We start from the raw sequence: 12,984 nt of genomic DNA on the forward strand, positions 1-12,984 counted from the left end.
ACCACACCCCAAATAATAACCCGCTTGTTAAATATATCGACACACTTTATTTTCGCCTTACACGTATTCTGCCTGCCGCTCGGCATTTCACCTGTTTATATACACATTCTCTCTCTCTCTCGTTCACACTCGTCTCATTCGCTCAACTTCGCATTCGTACAATTTCGCGGCTATTTCAAACAGTCCACAAAATTGTCTGTGTAAAGTGTATGACATTTCCTTAAGTATGATTGCAAGAGTGATAAAACTATTTGTCGCGACCCGACCGTGATCGCGACCTCGCCTACTCGTGACCGCGCGAGATTTTTTTTCTTCTAGCTAGGGTTGTAACTCCCCAGCTTACCTTACGGTTTCGCGGCCGTCGCGGCGCGTTATTTTAACCGATTAACTTTACCGATTGACTAGCCCCGGGCGATCGGGGTCCTGTCCTTTTATAGGTGCCTCCCGATCGTCCTTTGCTTTCTTCGAGCCGGGTGCAAAAATTCTCGCGCGCGCGTGCCGCGGAACCTTCTCGATCCTTCGAGAACGGTATTCCGCGACACGTGCCCACTATTGATTTTTGCACACGGCCCGATTCCTACAATCGGTTGCGGACGGCCCGATTTCTAGCCTACTGTTCCGCTTCGGCCGGAACACTATTGCACCCGATTTTCCAATTCCGGTGACTACACTTTCTGTAATTCTTGACCTTCCTTCGTAAACTATTAGGTCTTGGACATAACCTGTTTTGCAATCACAAAGCGTATACGATTTTATGCCAAATCGATTCCTTTTCGAGGGAATGTACTACTTGAAGGACAGGCGGTCTTTGAACAACATCAAGCTTTCATCAATGCAAACCTTTTCATAGGGATGAAATGTGTCGTAGAATGACTTTCGCAGCATGTTTATCACTTATTTTATATAGACGATCATCAGCTCGCCTTTGTTAACGGGTGAAATGTATCATCTGTAGTATCCAAAGATAGCGATCTCTGGTCATTATATCATTGAAAATATGGTAATTATTTAGATTAGGGTACACCTCATCGATTTCGATGATTTTGAAATATGTTGTAGAAATATACATTTTGAACAACTTTTTCCTATACATATTACCCCCGCTCGCGCTTAGTTGGTGAGATATTTGCAAAAAACTAGTGCTATTACATATTGAATTCTGCCCAGACGTGAAAACTCGTGGCCACGTATACGCTCAACGTATACACTGCCGATGCGTAGACTTTCTTCTGTTTTGATTCTTTGTTTTCGATGAAACTAAGATATGTTATAAAGGACGATAAAAATTCAAAATTGACACGTGTAGGTGGGGAAGGGGCAGAGCCTGCACCCCCTCCTTGACGAATCAGACCCTGATCTAACTTAATCTATGTTTCTAAATGTACTTCGAGATAGATTAGGTTAGGTCTGGGTTAGATTATTATATTGGGGAGGGGGTGCAGGGGGAGGGGCTCCGCCCCCCCCCCTTACGCGTGTCAATTTTGAGGTTTTCTAAAGGCAGCATTTTCGCAAAACAAGTTCGACAGATCAGAAATTGGTTAATTTGAACGTTTCAGTTTAACCGGTATGTACGTCGTTTGCTGGTCACACCGACCGTTTACGAAAACAGTAGATGAGCGACGGTTCCGTGCTAATGCGTCGCTTTGGGCGCGTGGTTAACACTCGGTAATGTGTAGTGGGAATATTGAATATTGCATTAATTAGATTAAATTTCGAATTTTATTAAATATTTCATAAATATTATTGCATTAGGGGTGTACATGTTAAGCACCGGTTGATTCATTAATGGGAAACACGTCCGCCATTATATTAAAAAACGCAACAAGACGATCGTTAAAATTGAATTTTCGTCGAAAGAGAAACTCTGCTATGTACCCAATATAATGGTAGGTGCGTATTCCATAGCGGGGAATATTCGCCCGTGTTTCCCGCCATGTTCGCTCTATATTTTGGGTATGAGCACCGCTATTTGGATCCACAAAGTTCATTTTGTGGTTCACCGTTAAATGCTTATAGCCTTTGTGATTCAAACAGTCATATGCCTTCCAACAGTCCGAAATGATTGTTGTCCCCGGCTTAATTTTTCGTTGTATAACGGAAAGTAACGTTTCGCTACTTCGGTCTGGAACCGACTCAATAAAAATTGTTTACTGGTACGATCGAAGCCTCCAAATACCCACTGTCCACTCATAAGACGACCTTTATTATATTTCCGTTTGCCAATTTTTGCTTCATCGACTTCGACAATTTGATTTTCGCCTTCTATTTGAACTGAATATTTTTCAGTCCATAAAACACACAATTCTCTGCAAAAGCTCGCCCAATCAACAACTGTCGTTGTAGATACACCCAGTTCTTTCATTAAAAATGTTTGCCGGGGTGGCCGTAGCATTATGTGGTAAGCTATAAATCTGAATTGGTATGCGTGCATGTTGGAACCACGTATTATGTAACGCACTAATTTGTACTACGCATTCTTTTTTCACGCGTTTTTTACTACTTGTTAAAAAGCTGATGCTTTTAACGACGAGGTCCGGATAGAGGGATCGGATTTCTTATTGTGGGAAGTGAATTCAGGCACTTATGATTTTCTTTTAAACAACAAAAACGTTTATTTCTAATAATAAAAAAAAATAAACAATAAAGAAATTCTCCGAAAATCATAAATTAATAGAAAAATTAGAAATTAAGTTCGGAGGTTCTGGCTCCTGCCTCGGCCCGGTCGACGAACTTGCCTCTTGGTTGAGGTAGGCCAGGATTCCTATGAACAGAAAAACACGGCTATGTGTTAGACACGTAAATACGTTACACGTATATTCGCCGCGCTTGTGTCCTCACGCTCCTGGTTCGTTATTCGAATTTACAGGAGCGGAGAATTTCGCTCGTTCGTAAATTACGAACTCGCTAGTGGACTGTATTTTATTTATTGGCGTGAAAAGAATTAAACTTCTTTTCTTTGCCGATTAGGTCGATTGCTCAATGGACGGGGATGCACGTGGAGGTTGTAAGTCTCCAAATGCACTGATCCCGCGAGTATGCTCACTGAATCTGTGCGTCGAGTCGCACTGCAATGCAACGGCACGACCGTCGATCTGCGGCTTCTCTATACGTTCCAACAGAGGACTTGTTGGTCGAGAGTTGCACTGCGAAGCCCGACAGCACGTTGTTCACTGCACGAATGCACCACTCGATGCGATTCGAAGCAGTATTTTGAACTACGTGGGGGCCTGACCCACGACTCCGTTACCTCTCCGCACTGGTGCTCCTCTAAACGTTACACCGGCGGGGTCTGTAGAGATAAGGAGGCGAAGACCGAATGTCACACGTCCAAGGTGGACGTTGACCTGACTCCAGTGAGCCCACCTGGAGGTTCACCACGTAGGTTCTTCCCTTCGGTGTCTCCTAAGCCGTATAGCAATCCCAAAGAAGTTTGAACGGTATTCGTCCACTTCTTTGTGTCTCAAACGTTTATACGCTCGAAACGACCTTGTAATTACCAGGGAGGTTGAGCACCTTATTGGTGTATTCTCGATTCCTCCAAATTGAACAATATTTAATCGGAAGCTTGTCTGGGAATTTCCCGAGCGAAACTTCGAGATGCCTTTGCACGAATCGGAACCCGATTCGTTTAGCAAGCAAAAAGTGAAATAATTCTCACTTTTTTATCCGAGCTTTTGAATTCTCAGCTGTGCGAGGTCAATTCGAGGACCCGCACCAGACTGGACATCTGCTCGTAGCACCTTTTATTTTCGAAAAAGCAATCCAATAACTTAAGAATTTATTTCTCAAGTCGTGTTCGAATTCTGGTCGGACGCGATCGGGAGCCGATGTGTCTCTCGCAGAAGTCATTGTTGGACTGTATCGATTGACAGCCGAAAACGTCGCCGCGTTGCTCCAATTAGTCGTTCCGCGGCGCTGTCCAAATTTCGGCAGTCTATCTTTGTCTAATTCTCTACGCGCTACTCTCTCACGGTACTGACGTCATCAACACCGTTAGCACACTCGAATCGAAGGTAATGAGCCGTTACCGATGCCAGAAAAACTAGTAATAACCGCGTTTTTCTATCACTGCTCGCTGTACAAATTCTCGAAGAGATAATCTCTCGATTATTGTACGCTAACAGGATTAAATGATAATCGCGGCCGAGGACAATCGCTCGGCATTATGCAATCTTTAAACACTACTATTTTTCGTAAAGAATGTATTCCGACATTTAAACATTAATCTCTTACGATTAAATGTCATTTCCTTCTGACATTTTGTGCAAACCATGCTTCCATGAATTACCTTTTATTCAATTAAATATCTATTAATATTCCGTAGTCGTAACAAATATTTAGAAATTCATAGTTACCTTCCGCTCAATTAAAAAATCTATTAATTTCTCATAGTCATCACAAATATGTAAAAACTCGTATAATTTCATTATAGTTATATGTACTGTAACACTATACGCGAAAATAATGTTATAAAAGTGATTCTTTGGACGAGTTAATTGTGCGTGCTTCTTTACCTCGTGACGCGTACTGCACTAATTGTAAGGAGAAAAACAAAGAATCAAAACAAAAGAAAGTCTACGCATCGGCAGTGTATACGTTGAGCGTATACGTGGCCACGAGTTTTCACGTCTGGGCAGAATTCAATATGTAATAGCACTAGTTTTTTGCAAATATCTCACCAACTAAGCGCGAGCGGGGGTAATATGTATAGGAAAAAGTTGTTCAAAATGTATATTTCTACAACATATTTCAAAATCATCGAAATCGATGAGGTGTACCCTAATCTAAATAATTACCGAAAATATTACTGCGTAAATATTTATCTGTACTCCAGTACTCGTGTAATGCTAGTTTTTTGTTACGTGTCATGAGTAACGACAACGCAAAGAAACAGTACATTTCATCTAGTACTTAGGGAAAGGTCATACACTTTACACAAACAATTTTTATTCAAGTCCAGCGTTATTCAACTTTTTATACGATAACTGTACTTTTTTGGGTATCCACGTTGTTATTGCTCTTCTGAGTCCAGTAATAATTTGTCTCATCTACAATGTATTCTACGAGCTCCTGAGAAATGAATAGCTCAAAGTAGTCGATACATTTTGGAGATCTTCCTATTTTGTTTTTCAGTCCCGAATTTCTTGAGGAAAACTGATGGGTCTTTGGTATGAAATTTTTCGTTATCAATGTTATGTTGCACTGGGTGTCCTTGGCATTATCTTCAATTAACTCTATTTCCGATTTTGATGTGTTGCATATAGTATTTCTTCGTCGTCTTTTGCACCGGTAAAAATTATTTTCATTTTCTGAATCGGTTTCCTCAGTTTCAAACATAATACTTTTTTTATGCTTTGTATTCATTCTAAAATGGTCTAAACTGTCGGAGACGAGCGTTATTCGTCAAATCGCATCGATTGCGGCAAACAGCTGAGCGGACTGAATGTGTCGACCCTGAATGATTGAATGATTGAATGTATGAGTGCGTCAACCATATTGACGAAATATTGTTTACTAATATTCTAGAAACTATATCGGCAAGGGATTGATGCGAAACGACGAGAACGTTCTCGAAACTACATACAGTATTTTCTCTATATAAGCTCAGAACTCGTCCACGAATAGGCAAATATCGTGTTCCTTCTACTTAACCCACTGTGTACCGTTAGAACTCAGCATTCGCTGGACCAGCGAGTGTGTCTTCCTATGGGCGGTTCCCCAAGATAGCGGCGCGCTTGACGATCGGTCATCGAATATTGTCACACGATACGGGTTCAAATTAGTAAGGCAACACTAGTGCAATAATACAAATTTTTTATTTTTCCTTTTCTTGTTTTGAAACTTTTAACATACCTGTGGCAGTTTTCTGATTTAACTAAGATCAACTACAACATAATTTTTATTATTGTTTTTCATAAATTATAATATACATTTGTCCTTTCTTTAAAGTGTATCCTCATCTGAAAAAAGGAATTGTAATTTAATTGACCTATCACTTATTTGCTAAAATCGTGAGACAACTCAGAGTAAAGTAAGTTGGTTAAATAGTTTAAATTCACAAGTTGTATCTTTTTGAGTCATATCACTATTGCAGTAAACGAGCGATACATACATATATGTTCTGAAGTTATGATACAATTTGTTGCGTGATCTCTCACGATCGGTAAATTGGAGTGATGCGCGAGAGGACGCTTTCCGAAGGTTAACTTAATAATATCGGAATAGTTGGGGAAAATGATTTTGAATGAACGAGCGTAAGTTGGCTTTTTGATATTTTATGTGGAATGTCTATTTCTTGTCTGGTGTCGCTATTTACATGGGTTGTGAAATGTTTCTATTGCCTAATGTGTCGTGTTGTGGGGGTGATGTTGGTTGTGAATGATTGGTGTAGTTGTTCTGTGTGGGTGTGGCTTAAATGTACTGGCGGAAAGGGCAGGCTCTGTGGAGAAGGCCCTTTCCGGGGTAGGAATGGAGTTTTCTGGCTAATTTGAATGTTATCAACAATTTGGTGAAAGCCGGCAAGTGAAAGTGCGCGCTAGCCGCGCACGTGCGTTTCAGCTGTCCAGAAAACTATGTCTTGGTTACCCTTGGGTAACAAAAGGCCGAGGGACGTTTGCAGGCCCGGCCAACGGCTCGACCGAGGGCCTTGTCTGCCGCCAACTAACCCTGTCATAAATATTGCGAGGGCTTACTCGCGTCGCAACACGATTTAACTAATAGATATATAATAATAAATCCACAACGACATTTATCTTTATTTTTGTTCTTCCTTTTTTCAAACTTCATAAACATATTCGTGACACTTTTCTGGTTAAAATGACACCAAATACGATATACAATTTAGATCCCATTTACTAACGCAATAAGCGATCAAAGGCATGCATCGCTCAGGTGACTCCATGTCAACTGTATCGAAACACAGGCGATGTTTACGGGAGCCTATACAGAATCAGTATTTCATTCTGCGACCTCTACCAAGAGAGGTAGAGGTCAGAATTAGAACATCGATTCGGTATAGGCTCGCATAAACATCGCCTGTGTTTCGCTACAGCGGACCCGAAGCAAAGGAAGCGATAGCAAGTTCGACGATGCTTGGGCGCTCAGTCCCTCTTTGTCATATGCTCGCTGTTCTTTTCTACACTCGCCGTCTCCAGTAGGCGTCAACAAAATATCAGGAATCGTTTCTCATCCACGTTATAACCGAGCGTTGAGCCCCGAGAGCGTCGCTTCTATAGAGACAATACTGTATACCGGACGTGGAACCGGCAAGTGTTTGAGAGCCGGGGGATAAAAGCACGCGTCTGCGAAGCGATGCAGGATTTTACGGCGAAGTCTGTCACGGTGAACGTTACGTTGTGTTTACGATTACGAATGTCATACGTTACTGCGTGTTTTTACAATTACAAAAGTTATATATTCATTGTATTTATTCGCGCTTTCTAAATAAAGGGATAGATTTTACATTTCTAATCCTACAAAATTATTTTTGTAAATACATTTTCAAACAAAACCCTAACCTGAAAATTCTAATTTTTAAGAGACTAAGAATTATACTTAATGCCGATCTATTCCTAATTCCTGTAAAAACCTAATATAAAAAATCGTTTTACTGTTGAATGGATTCGATAAATTAGTCGGTATAAAACAGTAAACGATCGTTTTGATGTTTAAAGTTTATTACATAATACGTTTTGATATCGTTTCAACAAAGAACAATTTTAAAAAGTTTTAAGACGTAATTAATCCAATATGTCAATGAAATCAACATGAAATGTTCAGCCGATATCGAAAAATGTTGTCATCGACTACAGATAGCACTTATATACACATCATTTCGATGCCGCATCTATTGGGCGCTTGTACCCACAAATCGTGGCGTAGATGCCGCGTATATGCGACGCTCGTATACACAGGTCGTCGAGTAGATGACGCATATATGCGGCACTCGGCGCGAAAGCGTTAAGTAATTCTAGTGTGAATGTCTGCAGCAATTGATTCGTTCCAATCCATTTGTAATTTCCATAATTGTTACATGCCAATTTTGGCCTTCAGAGGGTCGAATAATGTGGCGATTTGTGATAAAATTCCTCTTTTCGTTATGCGATCTGTTTGGGTTAATTCTTGTATTGTGTATACAATTGTGTCTTGTCTCGCTTTTCGATGTATATCAAGTGTCTTTATAGTATTGTTCAAGTCTAGTCGTAAGTGATTGTCGTTTGTTTTGTCATCTAATATGTTTATTAGCGTCTTGTTGTTCGCGGCTCACTGTCGTAGTTTGAACCCTCTCTTCTTGCAAAGTTCAATTAATTCGTCGCGAATAATGATGGCCTCGTCGTACGTTTTTGTCCCTATCAATAGATCGTCAATGTAAAAATCTTCACAAAGTACAATTGCTGTTCATGGAAATAGTTTTCCCTCGTCTTCAGCTAACTCCTGAAGTGTGCGAGTGACTACGAAGGGAGCCGCGAATGTGCCGCATGTTATGGTATTTAAAGTGTAGGGTTCAATTGGGTTTCGATTATTTGTGCATCATAATATATTCTGATAAATTTTATCTTAAAGATGGACTTGAATCTGTCGATAGATTTTCTGTATATCGGCTGTGATTAAATACGAATATGATCCGAAACGGAGCAATCAAGAATATAACTCATCTTGAATAGTTGGGCCTGTTAGTAATACTTCGTTTAGTAATATTCCGCTGAACGTTTTCGCAGATGCGTCGAATACTACGCGCAATTTTGTGGTCAAACTCGACTGTTTCAGTATTACATGATGTGGCAAGTTAGAGCCTTCTTTCGTAGAGGGAACTTCGACCTTGGGCATGTGTCCTCAGGCGCAATATTCCTCTAGAAAATTCGCGTATTGAAGTTTTAATTCCGGTTTCTTTAGAAATTTTCGTTCTGGAGACTGGAATCTTTTAACACTAGATTTACGGAAGCCGTCAGTTTGACGGATGACAGATTCCATATTTAAAATTGCAGAACGCGTAAATATTATTTTTTAACAACGTATGTTGAATTTGATTGATGCAATAGCATGAATATGTGGGAATCGGATGGATGAATTATAGTTACACTGGTGCACCTTTTCATATTATATTCTTGAACATATAGTAAACATTACATTACACATATATTTAACGTAAAATTTAACCGCCCACTGCTCGCACCACGTGTCATTCCGTTCCGTCTGTTCTCAATCTCCTACTAGCTCCACCAGATGTCACTCTCGCTGTCCTCTCTCTCTCTCTCTATCTATCTATTTATCTATCTATCTACCTCTCACTCTCACTCACTCACATGCTCGCATTTTCAGTCACTTCTCTCACGCAATAACAACAATCTCACTCACACACACCCCCCTTGTTTTTATTGCTTTTCAGTCTGTAACATTTTTCTTACATTTCTTATTAGATTTGGTCCGTTTAAAGGTTTTGTCATACAATCCGCTGTCATGATCTTACTTGGTACATGTATTATTTCTAAATTTTCTTTTATGGCCGCCTCCTTTATATAATAACATTTCCTGTTTAACAATTTTGATTTAGATTTGAAATTTCCTCCATTAGCCAACTTCACCACATTCAGATTATCACATTTAATTACTCTCTTTATTTCATTCCTTAATCCTATCTCTTTGAGCAAATTACTACACCATATCACTTCTTTCACTCCTTCCAGTACAGATTCAAGCTCACTCTCTGTCGACGATAATGCAACTGTCGTTTGCTTCTTACTCTTCCAGTGAATCAAATCTCCATTCCAGTACATCAACAGTCCAGTAAATGACTTAGCATCTCCGGTGCTATCCCATGAGGCATCTGATTCGCACTTTATCCCTTTGATGCAATTACTCTTACCAAACACTAACCAGTAATTGATAGTTCCCTTTAGATATCTTAATACCCTCTTCAACCCCGTCATATGCATTACTCTGGGGTCTTTGTTGAATTGTGATAGACAACTTAACGCATATGATATGTCTGGTCTTACATATACACTCAGGTACATAAGTCTGCCCATCAACTCTTGGGTACTCCTCTATGTCGTATTGCGGGCTCGACTCATAGTTTTGCATCTTCACATTGACATCAATTGGCGACGTTGTGCTATTGCACTCTCTCATTCCATACATGCCTAATAACTTTTCAATATAGTCCTGGAGATGCACAGCTATCTTTCCTTTTTCCTGCTCAACTTGCATTCCTAGTACCCCTTTTGCCTCTCCCATGTTTTTCATATCTATTTCTTTTCCTATTGCTTCCATATATTTCTTCTCAAATTCTTCATTACTTGATATTACAATCATGTCATCTACATGTATCCCACAAAACAAAAATTCCTCTGCTTCTCTTTTATAAAATAAACATGGGTCTTCTTTGCTTTGATTCAACCCATTTTTTAACAATACTTTTGTGAGACACAGATTCCAACATCTTCCCGCTTGTTTTAATCCATACACACTTCTCTTTAGATGACATACAGAATCACTACTTTGTTCATAACCCTCTGGCAGCTCCATATATATTTCTTCTTCTAACCTTCCATGCAAGAAAGCCGTTTTTACATCATACAATTTCACATTTCTTCTCATTTGTGCACTCACACTAAACAACAGTCTGACTGTTTCAATACGTATTACAGGTGCAAATGTTTCTCCATAATCATACCCTGGTCGCTGTCCACACCCTACTGCCACTAACCTGGCCTTATATTTTGTCTCTTTTGTTGCTGGATTTTCTTTAATGTTGTATATCCACTTGCTCTTTATTACCTTCTTCCCTTCAGAAGAGACTTCATTTCTTCATCCATCGCTTCCCTCCATTTCTCCCAATTCCTTGACTCTTCTGCCTGTCTCACATTTCTAGGAATTTCTTCATCTATTATTAACATTGCGCAGCTTTTTTCACGTATTCTCTCTGACCTACGCAATCCTTTTCTCTCTGCTCTTCGTCCATCTTCTTCCTTCTCAATCTGTCTTCGTACTCCTATAACATCTTTTGTTGTCCCTTTCGGTCGTCCTCTGTTTCTATCTCTCATTTGTTCTTCTATTTCTATCAAATCCTCACCTCTTTCTTCTCCCTCTTGTCTTTCACTCTGCTCACTAGATTCTTCTATTTCTGCATCTTCATAAATGCTATCGTCTCCATGCATACTCTCTCCAATATTTTCTTCATGTGACTCACACTCTTCATTACCCTTTTCAATTCCTAATCCCACAATTACCAAATCTTCATCTCGTTTACATTTATTTTCTTTTTCATTTTTTAATAATTCTATCCCATTCCTGCTTTCATCGAATTTCACATCACAATCGTTCCTCACTTTTTCTATTTTAGGTATGTATACTCTATAAGTATTATTCTCGGCATAACCTATAAAAATTCCTTTAAAGGTCTTTGGTTCAAATTTCCCTCTCATATGTCCTTTGTTTAACACATACGCAACACATCCAAATCTCCTCATGTATCCAATGTTGGGTGTTCTCCCCTGCCACAATTCATATGGAGTTTTCCCATGCACAGTAGACTTCACCCTATTTCTTGTATGCGCTGATACACACACTGCCTCAGCCCAAAAATTCATGGGTAAGTGTGAATCTGACATTAATGCCCTTGTCATTTCTATTACTGATCTATTCGCTCTCTCTGCTACTCTATTACATTGAGGCGTCCTTGCTGGGCTCAGCTCATGCTTAACTCCTCTGTTTTTTAGCCATGTGTTCAAATCACTCTCAATGAATTCTCCTCCATTATCAGAACGTACTGCCTTCAACCTTTTTCCAGATTGATTCTCTTTTAATGCTATCAACTCCTTCAGTTTGTTGCGGCTCGCGGTATCCGTTGAGTGAACAGTCTGCACTCAACGTCGGGCTCGCGTCTTTCCGAGAATAAATTAATACTCCGGATGGAGGAATGTTGCGTAAAATGTTATGTTCGGCGAATCAGAACCAAGTGCCATTGCCTCGGTTTTCCAAAACTCCCATGCCGTCTCCTCCCTTCCAAATCGCCCTTACGCGATGCTCTTGGAAGGGGGTGCGTGTCGCGTGGGAGTGTCGACGTCACGAGATGACTGCGTTTGTCTTGGTCTCCTGGTAGTTGAAAAAAAGATGCAGGACTGGCCGTTTTATGCAGAGGGCTGGGGCTGGCCTGCAGATGCCGGAGTTTCGACCTGCACGCTGCAGACGAGCCCAACCCCTGTCATAAACAGCACTTGACCTGGCTTTTGGTGGTCTGCTACGCTGGTCTAAGGCGTTCGCTCGCTTCGAACGTAGAGATTTATGCCAGGGCTGAGTGTTGGCACGCAGATGCGACAGTCAATGCGCCTAATGTCGCTGGTTTTTCCCTGGCATAAATCTCGCTTTGTTACGTCTTTTTTTTCTGCTGTTTTTGTTATTGGGCGCGGTACTAGAAACGGCGTGTCCGTTTCCGCGCTCAACACAGTTTCTCTGCTGCTTCACTCTTCTCTCTTAATAATATCACAAAAAGCATCCTTGAGTAATCGTCAACTATTGTAAATATATATCTCCTACCACCTTTTGAGGTTGGGTTTATAGGCCCAATTAAGTCCATGTGCCATAGTTCCATGGTCGCATTAGCTCTTTTATTTTCCAACCTGACATGTACTTTCCTACATGCCTTGCTTTCAACACAACTTTCACATTACACACTTATTTTACTCTGTTGTTTCATGCCAACCACTAAATCCTCTTTCTTCATATCCTCTATAATTTTTCCACTTACATGTCCTAGTCTTAGATGCCATATATCCTTATCCATTGTCATTCTCACTTCTTCATTGTTCACTGCCATTGAGTCTACATAATATCCATTTCCTCTACGCACTGCTGTCATCTGCACTTTTCCTTATTCTTTATATATTTCAGCACCATACTTGTCAAACTTTACAGTATATCCAAAGTCTGCGAATTTTGCCACTGATAGTAAACTGGTATTCAAGTGTGGAACGCAGAGTATATTCT

The 12,984-nt window shown here is 40.3% G+C and overlaps 1 protein-coding gene across 1 annotated transcript; it reads right to left on the reverse strand.

The window, feature by feature from the left end:
- Window positions 1–1,763: 1,763 nt before the first annotated feature.
- On the reverse strand, window positions 1,764–2,392 carry LOC143341185 (uncharacterized). The gene is made up of 2 exons (XM_076763912.1): window positions 2,157–2,392; window positions 1,764–2,073 (listed from the first exon to the last, which is right to left on the reverse strand). Exons 1-2 carry the CDS (start codon window positions 2,390–2,392, stop codon window positions 1,764–1,766), a joined length of 546 nt encoding a protein of 181 aa, XP_076620027.1.
- Between the last annotated feature and the right edge of the window lie 10,592 nt (window positions 2,393–12,984).

This window comes from Colletes latitarsis, chromosome 4 (genome assembly GCF_051014445.1).
Source record: "Colletes latitarsis isolate SP2378_abdomen chromosome 4, iyColLati1, whole genome shotgun sequence".
Classification (NCBI taxonomy): domain Eukaryota; kingdom Metazoa; phylum Arthropoda; class Insecta; order Hymenoptera; family Colletidae; genus Colletes; species Colletes latitarsis.